The following is a 17,014-nucleotide window of genomic DNA, read 5'->3' on the forward strand; positions in this document are numbered from 1 at the left end:
GATCAGGATAGAATGAGGCATGCCAGATCCGGCAAGCTCTATCAGGACCAGGTCTGGTCCAGACAAGGATAGCCTGATGTAAAATATTATCAAGTATGGTAAGGCATACTGGATCAGGACCCGGTCCGGTCCAAATCAGGATAGCCTGATGTAAAATATAATCAAGTATGGTAAGGCATAATGGATCAGGACCCGGTCCGGTCCAAATCAGGATAGCCTGATGTAAAATATAATCAAGTATGGTAAGGCATAATGGATCAGGACCCGGTCCGGTCCAGATCAGGATAACCTGAAAGAAATTACGCGAACTGAGCCTGAATCGCGCTATTAATGTTTTTAGGCGCACTTAGTATATATACAGTTATCAGGACACTAGCAGGGAGTCCTATTTCTACACAGTGGAGCAGTCGTAAGTAATAGGAAATAGTTAATTAGTAGTTAATTATTAGAAGTAGATTATGAAATAAATTTTAATTTCCTGATCTGGACCCGATCAGGAAATCTCATCTCATCCTGATCAGTCCAGACCAATCATCTGCGTTACAAGCCTTATCTAGTCCTGATCAGGCATGCCTGGTCTGGTCCTTCTAAGGAAGACGAAAAAATTTCTACTCGGCCCGCAGGCTCGACGCCGTACGCCGCGATGTCGGGGCGCGAGGTGCTGGGCGCGGTGGCGGGCGGCTACCGCCTGGAGCGGCCGGCGCACTGCTCGCCGCAGCTGTACCGCGCCATGAGCGCCTGCTGGCACGCCGACCCCGCGCAGCGCCCCGCCTTCGCCGAGCTCAAGGCGCAGCTGGCCGAGCTGCTGGACAACGAGCCCGCCGACGGCCACTACGTGGACCTGGACTCCTTCTACCAGGAGTCCTCCGTGTACAGCGACCCCTCGGCCATCATCCACGACGACGACGGGCTGTCGGCCGAGTACGACCGCGAGCGGCGCTGCTTCCGAGAGTGAGTTCGCGCGTTCGCTCGTGTATACGTAATAAACGCTCCACACCCGGCGGCGTCCGGTAGGATTTTCTCACGTGTCGGGGGTTCGGAAACTAACGTAATACCTGGGTACAAACGCATCGCACGTTTATCGTGTTCGAGGATCGAACCCGCGACGACAAGCGCAATAAACAGTTCTGTGACCGCTGCGCCAGTGGTCGTCAAAATTTATACTAATATATTACCAAACACCTAATTTTTTCGGAACATCTAATTGATATCGCAAAAGTAAATCGACCTTAATAAGCCAGTATGCTTTATAATCAAATGTTTTAACTTTAAAGCATATTTGACTAAGATTCAGGTACCCAATAGAACACTTAAGCGGACACGAGGTGTGTGAGTGAGGATTTGTGTGAAGTAACCGATAAACCTTTTAACGAAGATAATTGTGTCGTTTCTAAATTACGCTATCGTTACAGGTTACAGAAGGGACCACCGAAATTCGAAAACAGGACCTTCAATTTACGAGACGAGGAGCTCCGAAACAAATTCAGCATCGGGACGCCGCGGATGGGAGGTTTCGGAATACGGGACGTGCCCTTCAACGAGAGGAACTTCTCCGACGGAGAGTTCAACGACCGAAACTTCCAAGACAAGAACTTTCCGGATCGAAATTTTCCCGAAAAAAACTTTAACGATACGAACTTTACGGAACGTAAGGATGGGAAGCTGTCGACGTCTAGTTTTCACAGAGAGAGGGAGAGAGAGAACCCGCTCGTCAGTAGGAACAGCTTCAGCGGGTTTCCGAGGATCGGGACGAGAGAAAATCATTTCCAAATGACGCCGGACGGACGCAACAAGCGAGTGTCGGAATTCGAATGTGACATTTGATTATTGTTCACATTGATAATGGATTTACATACCTCCAGGAGGTCTCCAGGAGGTTGGAATTGGATTTTTATCGGATTCTCGGCGTGCAGTGCTTGGAAGCAATATAAGTCGCAAATTCCTTTTAACTGTTCAAGTAACAAATTATTGCAACATCTTTTGATCTAACTTCCAATTATATATGTATGTAGACTGAGAAAAAAAAACTCAAAAATGACCTTATGTAAATTGTGAAATAGAAAATTTTGTGATGAAATTAAAAGAAATCTCGACTAAGCGAGGTCATGACAAACTATGATGCTTTAAGATTTAATTTGAAACGATCATCAGATCTGTGTTGATATTGTAAATAATATTAATTTATAACAGTATTCGTTTGCAGTGAGTCTTGGTGTGTCACAGTGGCTAGGTGTGAGACGATGTAAATAATAGCAGTAGTGTAGGGTAAGTCTTGTGGGACGATAGCAGCGCACCGGTATGTTTGTTCGCAACGGAACTTGACAGAGGTTGTATAATTATTGATATGATTTTGTATTAATGTTTTTATTTTAACCTTTATTCTTCTACACCCGGAGTCATGTCTATATTTTTACAATATGTTTAAATATTAATTATTATCGAAACACACAATGGTGCTGACAGTGTTTATTTTTTTTAATTCTTATGTATTGTTGCTGTAAATATTTAACAAATTTTATACAAGTGTTAATGAAAGTAAGTTTTCCTTCATTTTAAATCTCAGTTCAATATTATCTTCTAGTCTCTAAAGTGGAATAATTCTATTTGATTGTTAAATGATCTGATTACCGGATACGTTTGAATGATTTATTTTAAAATAAATGAAATAATAAAATCATACTTTATCGTATTTTTTTTATCCTTGAGAAGTAAGAGGAGACCCATAATCAATATTTAAATGTTTAAGGTCCAGAGTAAATATCTCGCATTTGTAAAACAATGTAACATTTTGTTTGTAATTAAATAATAAAATATAATAAAATGGTAGGAAACTCAAAACTGTACATTGAATATTTTTTAAAAGAAATACTTGGGGTGTGATCTACAATCGATACCGAAGCCAAAAATATAGTTTTTAGAATTTTTGTCTGTATGTATGTCCGGGATAAACTCAAAAAGTACTGCATGGATTTACTTCAAATTTGGCACGAATATTATTAAGAAGTCGGGTCAACATATAGGCTACATATTATCACGCTATCACCTACGGGGAACGAGCAGTGAACCTTTATTTCTTCAACGCATTCTGTAACAACGTGTAATCTAACGACGCATTTTTGAATGTTGTTGTTATCATGTTAATAACCATGCTTATAAGCTAGCTTCACACTATTAAAATCACACAATATAAGTAAGGGGCGTCCATAAATTACGTGAGGTGTTTTTTAAATTTTCTGTTCCCCCCCCCCCTCTGGTGAGATGTCGTGAGATTTTATTCAAGCCCCTCCCCCATCCCCCAATCTCACGTGAGATTTTTCAAAATGTGGGTTTCTTACGTAAACGCGTTGGATTGTTATTGTAAAAAGAAAAAAAAAACTGCTTCGTGCTTTCATTTACGACTAGTTAAAACTAGAAATCAAACACAATTAACAAAGCAGACAGTCAGTAGATGTATAACGTCGAAGTATGAATTAAATTATTTTCTTTCGAACGAATTAGTCAATGATATTAATCGCTTAAGATTAAATCTTGAGCATGTACAATCTGGATTAAATGGACCAAAATAGTATAATTTTTTTTTTGTTTCAATCAGAAAAAAAATTACGTGATATTTGCCGATATTGCCGTATATTGCCCTCTCTCCAACGTAAGATTAGATGAGATTTGACTCGACCCCCTCCCGCCCTTAAACATCTCACGTATTTTATGAGTGCCCCCTAACTTAGGCCAATAAACATAATTAAATGAATATAAGTAATATCCGCGACGCCGCGTTGGCGCAACGGTTTCAGCCATGAATTGTACCTGTTGCGCTGGCGGTTGCGGGTTCGATCCCCGCACATGACAAACAGTTGTATTGGTCATGCAGATGTTTGCCGTGGTCTGGGTGTTTGTGCAATCTTTGTGGGTCTCCCCACCGTGCCTCGGAGAGCACGTTAAGCCGTCGGTCCCGGTTATTATCATGTACACCTGATAGCGATCGTTACTCATAGTAGGGAATATATCCGCCAACCCGCATTGGAGCAGCGTGATGGATTAAGCTCTGATCCTTCTCCTACACGGGGAAAGAGGCCTATGCCCAGTAGTGGGATATTACAGGCTGAAGCGTAAAAGTAATATCCATACATTTTTAAAGCAGCGCCATCTATGAGATTTCAAAAACATCATCATCAATCCCTTTTTGGATATAAATAACTTAAATTTGATCATGTTGGCGAGTTAATAGTTGTTTTTAAAAGTCATAGATGGAGTTGTGCATTTTCTTCTTAAAAATTGTAACGTTCGTTTCAGAGATGAGCATGACAATTAAAAAAAAAGTGTATATATTAGTTTTAAGCTGCTTCATCTATGTCTTATAAAATTCATCGAGTTTGTCTGTATCTAATAATAATAACAAACAGAACTCAAACAAAAAGAACGGCATAGATTTATAACAAAATTTAAACTCGAAGACCGCACGCTGTTTAGCAATTTGAGCTAAATAACGAAGAAAGAGGAAAATTAAGCATGCCATATCTATACTAATACTAGCTGACCCCGCAAACGTTGCTTTGCCATATATGTTATTAACCCCCCCCCCCACAACTTAGGGGTATGAAAAATAGATATTGGCCGATTCCCAGACCTACCCGATATGCCCATAAAATTTTATTAAAATCGGTTGAGCCGTTTCGGAGGAGTTCAATGTTTAACACCATGACACGAGAATTTTATATATTAGAATTATAATAATTGTGTTTGCTCGCAAACGAAAAAAAACCGACTTCAATTACATCGAAGAGTAATACAACGTAGATCGACGAAAAAATAGTCAAGTAACTACGCGTTATCCAGGATTACTCAAAAAGTAGTTATCAGATCTCGATAAAATTTATATGTGACCACATGATAAACATCAGCTAAATAAAAAATTAGCTAAATAAAGAAATAAAATCCATAACATCTTTTATATTCCAAAATCAAAAACTCATATGGGAAATCAGGCGCCCGTGGTTAAACTGTGTTTGAATTATAACAAAATTGCAAAAGATTTACCAGGCATTGACATATTTGGTGATCATTATAATGCATTTAAAAAGAAACTTATTGCTCATTTTCACAAATAACATAGTTTTTTTTTTCTTTTTTAATATTCTCTTTTGTAAACTTTTTTTATATTCTACTTGTAATCCTTTTTTTAAGTAATTAATAGTTTTATTTTGTGTTATGCAAGCTGAAAAAAATTGAATGTTATGCATGCTAGTTATTGATATATGTATTAAGGACCTTACTGTATACCTAATGTGCTTATTATAACAATGTAAAAATATGTATATTGTTAGTATGCTTAAATAAATAAATAAATAAATAAATAAATCAGCTTTCGATTAAATTAAAAATTATCAAAATCGATATACCCAATAAAAAGTTATTGCGGATTTTCGAGAGTTTCCCTCGATTCCTCTGGGATCCCATCATCAGATCCTGGTTTCCTTATCATGGTACCAAACTAGGGATATCCCCTTTCCAAAAAAAAAAAGAATTATCAAAATCAGTACATCCAGTAGAAAGTTATGCGGTATAATACAACGTAGGTCGACGAAAAAAGCGTCAAGTAAAAACGCATTATTAGATATAACTCGAAAAGTAGTTGTTAGATCTCAAATAAATTTAAATGGGACCAATTGACACACACCACCTTTCGATTAAAAAAAAAATGTTGAAATCGGTCCACCTGGTCAAAAGTTCTGATAAAAAAAAATACAGTCGAATTGAGAACCTCCTCCGTTTTTGGAAGTAAACAAAAATAGGGTGTCTCAAACCTAACGTTACACACACACACACATTTATATTTATATATATATATCTCAGAAACTCGGAAACGGCTCTAACGATTTTATGAAATTTAGTATTCAGGGGATTTCTGGGGAAATAAATCGATACACCTAGGATTCATTTTTAGAAAATTTCGTTTTATCCCTGTTTACTTGTGCTTGCATACTTGTAAGCTCATAATTCGTCTTGGATTTTTTTTTTTTTTTTTTTTTTTGAATTGTGGAGTGCTGTTGGCCCTAGTGGCCTTTACAGCGTCACCGGTGAGAGGGGCCGGGCACTTAGGCAAGCCGGCCGCGAAGGATTGGATATGATGTAAAAACAAACATACTTTAAACTGAACGAAATGCTAGCGCGATTTAAACGGCACCTCATGCCATCTGTTGGTAGATATCAATAATTATGTAGTTCTAATGTGCTTTCTTTTACACGTAAAGATGAGTTGCTGCTGTTTTATGATGAAGACGATAATATAAATAATGTTTAAGGTCTTTTGCTACTGTCGTTGAAGGGAAATCTCAATCATGTCATAGTGTGACCTGAATATTACGTGTTTGATAAACGCAAGACATGCTATATTCAAATTATTGGCGGCCGCATACGAATACATTTTTATTTAAAATGTCTGAATTATTTCTAATTAAAATGTAATTCATCTAGTCATTTTAAGACAACAGAATTGATTTTCAAAGTGATCGTGTGGCGCTATCACCAGCAATAGTACGAGCGGAGGCTGTAGATGGCGTGAACGACGTATTATCAACCGGTCTAAATAAATTATCTAAAGTTGAACTCGGTTATCTACGAGAGTTTTATGTGACAATCAAGTCTTCTATTTACCGGTAAAACTTAGCGTTTTAAAGCGTTTCCGTCTCATAATTTTACTGTAAAAAAAAATTTAAACTTAATGTAAGATGTCAATAAATATTAACATATTTTCTAACGGTAATTGGTAACGTTACTAAATCTTGGTTCATATTAATTTCATGTAACATTTGATTGGCTTAAGAACAAAAAAAAAAAATTAAATATAAAGTTGAGTATGAAATTAAATGCTTAATTTAAGTGACATTCAAATACGCGTAACTTGTCAAATCATTTACATTATCTGTATGTACGCGCTAAATTCGAAACAAAACCCCCTAAACCAAAAATTGACTTTATACTATATACTTTCCCTTTTCTTCTTATACTTTGCTTTAGTAAGGAATTATATATTATAAATTGCTAAAATATATTCGTAGATTGATAAATGAAGAATTTTTTTTTTATATTAAAAATATATTATGTTCTGACGAATGAAGAGTTCCCAAGAAAATACCCTAAAAAAATATATCCCCAAAAACATTCCCAGAGGGAAAGAACCGATTTGAAAAACGTGTACGAGTAACGGTTTCAGCGCGTTGTGCAATTGGCTAATAATAATTTGAACAACCTTAATATGACAGTCTTACTCCTGTGCCTCATAATGACCGTTAGTCATTAGACGTTATTCTTCCGGACGCCTTTTATTTATGTATTCGCTAGTAAATATCGTAAAAATAATCGTAGTTATTAACGATATGTGACTTAATAGAATTTTATTTAGATATTTTTTTTTACGTCTTAATAATTTGCATGTAAAGTGAAGTGAAATGTTTCGTGAAAATGACTGTATGTAAGTCGAATGGTTTGAACTCTGGTTGAAATTACGTAATTGGAGATTAAATACGCCTGCTGCTTGCAGCGTTTGTCTCAACGACGCAGCAAAATAATGCGATGCCATCAGGTCAGTGGTCGTTATACATTAATGCTTTGGCTATTCTATACACAATCGGGATCTAATTTATGGGGTTTGGGGGGAGAGGTGGTGAATGGGGGGGGGGGGGGGGGGTGCTAGTATATAGGTATAGAAATTCGCGAAATACCCAAAACCAAATCGGAGCACCACTGTCCACGTGGTCTGCCTTACCCCGTGTTTTTTTTTTTGAAGCCGGAGGCGCGGTTGGAGGGTAGCCCTCGCCCGCCGCGCGAAAGCGCGCGAACGAATGCGTAGAGGAGCGGCTCAGGCAGCCTTCGCTGCGAAACGGAGCATGAGTGAACGTTAGCGCGTTTTTTTTTGTAACGAAAATATAATTAGACCCCGATTGTCTATATATTATATATAGACAATGGCCTATAACGACATATAGCCTTACCATTTAGTTTTTTTAGAATATTACTAATGTTTATTAGTAGTAAAGCAAATCTTGGAAGAAATCGCCGAGTATAATATATCCCGCAATAATAAATTGGGTAAAGCTTTAGATTAGGTAAAACCGAATTTCGGGACCGTGGGGGGAAGGGGGGGGGGGAGAGGGTGGGGAACGCTACCCTTGGTACCACTGTCACACCTCAGAACCCCATGGTTATGGAGATATCCATGGTTAAAGTTTTGATGTTAGAAGAAGAATTTCGAAAGTTAGAGGAACGCTTGGCTCCGGCGCTGCGGGAAGTGCAGCCCTTCCGCTCACTCATGCTCCGTTCCGCAGCGGCCGCTCCTCTACGCATTCGTTCGCGCGCTTTCGCACGGCGGGCGAAGGCTGCCCTCCCTCCGCGCCTCCGCGGCACAAAAAAAACACTCTAGGGGTAGGACAGACCAAGACCACGTGGACAGTGGGGTGCTCCGATTCGGTTTTGGGTATTTTTCGAATTTCTAAACCTATATTCTAGCACTCAATGTTACTAATTTTATTAGAATATTATGTCTGACGCGTTATTTTGTTTAAAAGTGTCGATTTGTCACATAATGCAAACAGTACGAGCTCAAAGGTATTATAATAGCTTTAAATTCTTCTTCTAACCTCAAAACTTTAACCATGGATATCTCCATAACCATGGGGTTTTGAGGTGTGACAGTGTTACCTTGTATAGATTCCCCTACACCCTCCACCCTCCACACCCAAAAACCCCATAATTCGGTTTTTCTAATTCGGTTTTACCTAGTCTAGATCTTAGCCATAAATTGAAGCATAGACCTTACATTCTCGCAACGTGTTCCTTGTTGTCGTTGTACTCGTCCAATAGGATCCAATCCAATAGGATCGTCATAAGATGAATAAATAATATAAAGCGTGTAAATAATAAGCTAATATAAAACGTGTAAATATACACGCTTTATATTAGCTTCACCTGTATGTTTGTAACCGACTCCTTTGGACTTCATTTTGACCCACTTCAAAAATTCAGATTTGATTTAAACACTATCTTATATCAGTATCCCAATGATTTGACATTTTACTAAAGATTAAAGATTACAAGATTATTATTTAGAAATAAGGATCGTCAGGATTAAATGATTTTCTTTTTTTTTCTTTTTTTTTTTAAAGAAGTTGTGTAGTCTGTCTATAATAGTACTATATTGACATCAAGTATTTAAATATAAAGATATATTTTACTACGTAACTATTTAAAAAAAATATAAGTTTTAACATCCATAGGCTCTTAAGTACCCTTGCCTTTTTTATTTACATTTTAATTTTCAAAGCGTTGCGGCGAATTAATTTCAACATTGCATGCTTCAAATTACGAACTAAAGCTTATTTTCTCTAATTCAATGGTGAGTCCAGCGCTTATAAATAGCAAGGAGTCTTTGGGTTAAACAGTAAGCAGTAGAAAAGTAATAGGATGTGAGCCATCATACATAGACTATAAATAAAAGAATTGCGTGCGTACAAAGTACACATGTCAGAAGTGAAACTTCTTTGGCAAACTCATTGAAAAAAAACTAATTAAACAAAAGTAATTAAAGTAAAAATAGGTAAAAAAACTTTTTAAGTTTTAGGGTTTCATAGTGGTGAGCGAGTAGTACTTTTATCATATGTTTTGTCGATTAAAGACAAACTACGAGCAGTGAAACGATTCCTCGCCAGCCAGCAGTGTGAATGTCTAGATTTCAATTTTGCATAGTAAATTGTATTCTACTTGTTGAGACCTTTCATTTGATACCCATGTTGATGGGATTGATAAAACCTAAGTTATCCGCCATTTTGTAGAGGCCGCCATCTTGGATTTTAATTTTATATAGTACATTGATTATACTGGTTGAGCACTTTCATTTGATACCCATATTGATGGGATCGATAAAACCTACGTTATCCGCCATTTTGTAGCGTGTACTGTGCAGATCAGTGGCTATTAAATTAAACACGTCCGAAGGCTTGAAAATATACTTTATTACTACTCCAATAAATGGATTACATACTGTTATATCGTAGGCACACTACACGCCCCATAAAATGAAAAAAAAAAAAAAAATTCTAAGGTTACATTTTTTTTTTCTTAACTTTTTTTTTTTTTTTTTTTTTTTTTCGGTTCACAAATTGAATGATACAATATAAAAAAAGGTTTGTGTATGTAACAATTTGAAAGGTGTACAATGTTCATTCTAATTACAGTGAACACAGCATGCAATTTTGACATGTTCAGCTTAAACTAATCACAAAATAAATATTAAAAACTATTTAAAAAAAACTATTTAACCAATCTATGAACGATATTCTTGGCCGTGGCCAAGGAGCCATTGAAAATATCAAAGTTTGGACATAAATCATTATAGGATGACAGAATTCTATATAAAACCGAATGATGTCCAATATTAGTACGAAAATGCGGTAATTGAAAGCTATACATATTTGACAGACGACTACCAGAACGTGGGATCTTAAAATAAATTTTACTTAAAAAGTTTGGACAGATCATTAAACCATGTATAATTTTGTATAAAGTCAAAACATCCGCTATTTTCCGACGAGTACTTAAGGGTTTGAGATTATAATACTTTAGTCTAGAGTCATAAGTTTCTAAATTTTTGCATTTATTGTTAATGTAAGTTAAATGATAAATGAATCTTTTTTGGATCCGCTCAATTCTTTTGATGTGCACTGCATACCCAGGTGACCATATTGGGCTGTTATATTCTAAGATGCTTCTTACTAAGCAGTTGTATATAGGGATAAGAACTTTAGGGTCTTTAAAGATTTTTGTTTGCCTTGATATAAACCCAGACAGTCTAGAGGCCTTTTTAACAATGCTATCTACGTGACTTATAAAGCTTAAACGACTGTCTACTATAACTCCTAAATCTCTAATTTCATTAACTTCGCTTAGATGGGCTTTCTGTAATGTGTATGTGGCTGTAATGGGTTTTTTTTTACGCGTGAATTTTATGTGATAACATTTTTCAATATTAAGTTTCATTTTATTGTTTTCACTCCATATCTGTATCCTATCTAAATCTTTTTGTAGTATTTTGACATCGTTTTCAGTCTTGATACATTTATATATCTTTAGATCATCAGCGTACATCTTAAAAGGACACTTCAACTGCTGAGCCAAGTCATTTATATATATAACAAATAGCAAAGGACCCATATGCGAGCCCTGCGGGACGCCAGTTGGTATAATTCTACTTCTTGAAGAGTAGCCACGTACCATTACTAATTGTGACCTTGTTTGAAGGTATGACTCACACCACCTTAACAAAGAACCGTGAATACCGAGTGCCGAAATTTTTTGAAGTAACATAGTATGGTCTATTAAATCAAACGCCTTGCTGAAATCTGTATATACAGCATGTACTTCATCTCCATCATCTAGAGCCTCAGCGACGTCACTAATAAAACCTATCAAGTTAGATGCTGTTGATTTTTTGGGCATAAAGCCATGTTGTTCCGAATGAATAATTTCCTTAACGTGCCAGTAAATTTTTTTCTCCATTAATCCCTCGAAGACTTTTCCAATTGCAGGGAGAATCGACACCGGCCTATAATTACATATGTTAGACATATCGCCTTTCTTGTGTATTGGTGTCAACCGAGCCTGCTTCCATATTGCTGGAAAGATACCCTCTGTTAGGGACTTATTGTATAATATATGCAATGGCGTTGCTAACTTTTCAGCACATTGTTTTAAAAACTTATTTGGTATTCCATCTAATCCTGGTCCTTTATTTGTATCTAATCTTTTAAGAGCAGTTAGTATTTCAGTTTCGGTTAATGTACACTTACTGAAGGATGACGAACTCTCTTCAAGCACAGGGTTACAATTTCCAGGTATGCAGTTATTATGTGACGTATAAACCGATTGAAAATATTCTGAGAATAAATCGGCTATTTCCTGACCACCTGCAGCGACTCTATCACCCAAGTGCATTTCATTGGGTATAGAAAGGCTATTACTTTTTTGACTCTTTACGAATGACCAAATTCTTTTAGGTTGAACTCTAATTGTGTTTACAGCATTGTCTTTAAAGATTTTGTAACATTCCTTTAACTTAAATTAACAATACATATGTATATGTAAGTAATAATTTGTATTATAATACAATATTAGGATTTACACATGACAGAAATTTCGAATAAATTTATATAATATCAAGTGTAGTAAAGTTTTGTACGATTTTTATGTAAAATTTCTTCTTTACCATTTTTCAAAATTTTCACATTTGATGACATGTCTTCTAAAACTTTATAAGGTCCTGAATAAATTGGACAAGTTAATTTATTTCCTGTTACATTCTTAACTAAGATCAAATCATCTTTATTATAAGTTATAGGATTTACATATTTGTCAAAAATACATTTTCGATGCTGTTTGCTTCCAACTAAATTTTGTCTAGCATCAAATTGAGATTTTTGCAAACAATATTTCAATTCTTTAGGATAATTATCTACATTATACAAAGGTTCTATTAAATTATTATTCAATAAATTGCTCGGTAAATTACATTTTTTGCCAAAAACAAGTTCATAAGGTGTATACTTTGTTTCACTATGTACGGTTGTATTGAACGAAAAACACCAATACTGCAACCAATGACTCCAATGTCTAGAATTGTTATCTGTTTGTATTCTCAAAAAAGAATTAAGAGATTTATGAGTATTTTCCAAAGATCCTAAAGATTCGTGGTGATATGCAGTGGATGAAATATGTGTGATATGCAACAACTTGCATACCTCATTCATAGTACTACTCATAAATTCAGTAACACTGTCCTTAGTTTCTAAAGGATAAGCTTCTACGTATTTGCTTAATTCGCACTGAACAGTTAATATGTATGAAAAATTATCATAATCTTTCTCTAATGGTCCAACGATATCTAAATAAATTTTATCAAAAGCGCTTTTAGCTGTTGTTGTTATTTCCATAGGTTGTTTAGTTGGTAAGGAGTGCTTTTGCTTTTGACAGCTATCGCATCTTCTTACGAACTTTTTAACATCTTCACACATGTTTGGCCAAAAATAATATCGTTTAATATTATTTAGCATGCGCCTAACGCCTGCATGTCCACTTGTGGGTAGTAAATGAAAATCATTTAAAATCACTCTTCTATCGTTGACGTCATCTACTTTCATTACTCCATTAATAACACAAAGTCGTGGTCCGGACCACTTTGGATTATTATTTATTTCTTTGGTTAACCATTCAATCAATAGATTGTTTTTCTTATTTTTTACAATATACAACTCGTCAATATTTATTTTTTTACGAAAAGACTCTAAGCCCCTCACGAATGCGGCTCGCGCAGAACATGATCGGGTGTCTACATCGCTATAGATTGTATACTTCGATGGTAAATATAAAAATTGTTTATCTTGTATACATACATCATCATGACAACTAGCTTTATATTTTTCGTATCTAAATTCGACTCCCGAGTTTGGTTTTTTAAGCAATTCCACGACATTAGGGTGATCAATCCTGCAATCTGTGGAACTGTTATCGACCAAATCGGTATCTTTACATTCATCGCCTTGCATTCTCTTCATCCGTCTAGTCATTACAGACGCGATATGTTTATTCATCTCTTTCAACTCATCTGATGTCACAACTATGCGAGATAATGCGTCTGCAGCCACATTATTCGCTCCTTTCACGTACTCTATCTTATAATCATACTCTTCTAAACTCATCCTAAATTTTAATAAACGACTGCTGGGACTGTTGATATTAAACAAATATACTAAAGGTCTGTGATCAGTCCTAATAGTAAAATTTTTACCAAATAAATAGGGTCTGAAGTAACGTACTGACCATACTATTGACAACAATTCTTTTTCTATTGTGGGATAGTTAATCTCAGCCTTGTTAAGTGTGCGACTTGCATATGCTATGGGTAGATTATTTTTATTACACAACATTGAACCAATTGCCACCCCAGACGCGTCAGTGTGTAAAATAAATTCATTATCTTTTGATAAGTCTGGGTATTGTAATATAGGTGGGGATGCAAGACAATTTTTAAGTTTTAAAAATGAGTTTTCACATTCATCCGTCCATACAAACTCAACTCCTTTACGACTTAATTTATTAAGTGGTATGGTGATTTCAGCAAAATTAGGGATAAATTTTCTATAATAGTTGGCAAACGCAACAAACCGCTTTACCTCATCACTATTACATGGCCTAGGATAATTTTTTATTACTCTTGTTTTTTCAAGATCAGGACTTATACCTTGCGCCGAAACTACATGTCCTAAGTACAATAGCTCTTTTTTTAAGAAAACACATTTTTGTGGATTTAGCTTTAGATTTACCTTTCGTAATCTTTCTAAAATATCTATTAAATTTTTGTTATGTTGACCTATATTTCGGCCAAAACATACAAGGTCATCCAGGTATATAAGACATTTTTCATAGTTTAATCCAGACATTGCCACTGTCATTGCTCGACTAAACGCACTAGGACTAGTTTTTAGACCCATTGGCAACCTTTTTAATTGATATTGTTTATCGGTTGTGAATGCGGTTACTTTTCGACTATCTGGATGAAGGCCAAGTTGATAATAAGATTGTGTTAAATCGAGATGACTAAAATATACGGAACCAGATAAAGCATCTAATATATCATTGATATTTGGCAAAGGAAATTTATCGTCTTGTATTCTTTCATTTAACTTTCGATAATCAATTACTATGCGCCACTTCTTATCGCCTAAAGTCTCACTTTTTTTTGGTACAAGAAGAAGGGGACTAGACCATTCACTTTGACTTTCTTCTATTATATCCTCTTCCAACATTTTACTAATCTGACGATCTACTATGGGTTTTAATGATTTTGGTATCCTATACGGTTTACTATAAACTGGCATTACATTATCTTTAAGATGTATAGACTGATTGTATATATTAGTTACTCCTAACTTATCTCCATCAATATAAAATACATCTGAATACTTCGCGCATATATTCTCAATAGATATTCTTTCCTCCTCATTTAAATGATTTAATTCTAATAAGTTGAATAATTTCTTTACTCGATTCGCGTTAACTAAGTTTGGTCTAAAAGAACAAATTTCATAATTACTTAATAAATCAAACGTTGGCGTAAAATAACTTAATTTTACTACGTCATCTCTTGTGTTTAAAATTTTTAACGGTATTTTTCCCTGTTTAGGCGTTACTAATGTACTAGCTAAATAAATTCCATCGCATAATTCTTGTGGTAATATTACGCAATCTTGATTTATATCTGTGTCAATATAATGCAAGGATTCACATCGAGGTGATAGTATTAAATAATTGTTGTAACCAATTTGACCCATCTGTAACTTTATAACAGTAGTTCCGATATTCGTACTAAGTAATAGGGTATTTAATTCAAAATTTAAAATACAGTTATATTTACTTAAAAAATCCTGACCTAGGATTCCGTCGGTTCGACAGGGTAGATTTTCAAATATGTAAAATTTATGCGTTAATTCAATATCATTTACTTTTAACTTTAAATAAACATATCCCTTGGAATGTATGTTGCCACCTATACCTCTGATACAAATTTTCTCAATTTGGAATGGAATGTTAAGCGCGATCAAATTCTCATACTTTACCGCGGACAACGAGGCGCCGGTGTCAATTAACCAATTCTGAGGAACGTCTAATACGCTCATAGTAACAGAGTTAATATTATTACATATTACATTATCTTTATTATGGACGAAAAAAATGATCTGTTTTAATTATATTGCAATTATTTTCCTGAGGGGTTTCCTCAGCCGATTTAATCATATTCATATGATTTTCACGACCTTGAACCCTATGGCCTCGATTAAAAGTATTTGTATTGCTACGGTTCCCGCGACGAGAATATGAACGACCCCTATTGTTAGTACGAGTACTATGACGTGAAAAATTTGTTACCGTACCTCTACCGCGAACTGTAGCCAACGCCGTTGAAGATGAATCGGGGCGTCTGTTATAACTGTTAAAATATCTCTGTCTATAACCACGACTATTATGGTTATTATAAACTGATGACCTACCTCTTGTGTTTCCATAACTCATAACTGTTCCTTCTGGCTGCGCTGATAATTCCTCGTCCATTGCGCCTCTAATTGCGTCTTGTAATGTGACATAATTTCGCGCCGCTATAATAGTACTTATTCGACTATTTCGCAGGCCGTCCGAAAATCTTTTAATAGCATTTTTCTCATTAATAGTTTTCAAAATTTCGTATTTTTGTGAATCGCCGTCGGCCTGAGAAATAGTTAAATCGACAAACATAGATTCAATATCCTTACCAAAGTCTTCTATAGTCCTCCCGCCTTGTTTTGCTCGCTGCAACTGCGACTGGATCGCAGTATCAGACTTTTTTGGTAGTAATAAAGACTTCATATCCTTTATCAAGTCTGAAATTGATGTATAATTTTGAGACATTCGTAGCTTAGCACTCTCTGACAGCCTAGACTTTAAAATAAAAGTTATTAGGGAGGTTTTTCCGTTTTCATCAATCATATCCGAATACATTTCGATATTACTAATTAATTGCTTTGTGACGTTTTCGTCACCTGTCATAACTGGCAGCAAAGATATTGCAGTTTTTAAATTAAATTTTTCCATGTTGCTAGAGGTGTTTTTACATTCAACGACAGTACAATCAGTAGAAATTGAACACAGTTCCTTTATTCTAAGAAAAATATGGTTTATTTGTCCATATGTTAGCTCTAAATCTTTTAAATCAGAGGATTTTATTTCTTCCTTAGTTACGCCCTCTTTTATATTCTTAACAATACACAAAAAATAATCATATAACTCATGGGCTTTCTTATATTTACTACTTATATCCTGCGTCGACCTCCGAAAAGGTCCTAATTTAATAAGATAATTTTTAATTGACTTAAGTTCATTTAAAATACGATCAAGATCTTGAGCCATTAACAATCATATATTATTATATTATAATGGT

At 35.4% G+C, this 17,014-nt stretch overlaps 1 protein-coding gene across 1 annotated transcript in view; it reads left to right on the top strand.

The window, feature by feature from the left end:
- The window catches only part of LOC123654448 (mucin-22-like), a 125,120-nt gene extending 122,441 nt beyond the window's left edge, over positions 1-2,679 (top strand). The window contains exons 7-8 of the mRNA XM_045590351.1: positions 624-951; positions 1,413-2,679. Of these exons, the coding sequence (XP_045446307.1) occupies positions 624-951; positions 1,413-1,824 (740 nt within the window). The 3' untranslated portion in view covers positions 1,825-2,679. The remainder of the gene's footprint in view (positions 1-623; positions 952-1,412) is intronic.
- Positions 2,680-17,014: the final 14,335 nt, after the last annotated feature.

Source organism: Melitaea cinxia, chromosome 6 (genome assembly GCF_905220565.1).
Source record: "Melitaea cinxia chromosome 6, ilMelCinx1.1, whole genome shotgun sequence".
Lineage (NCBI taxonomy): Eukaryota > Metazoa > Arthropoda > Insecta > Lepidoptera > Nymphalidae > Melitaea > Melitaea cinxia.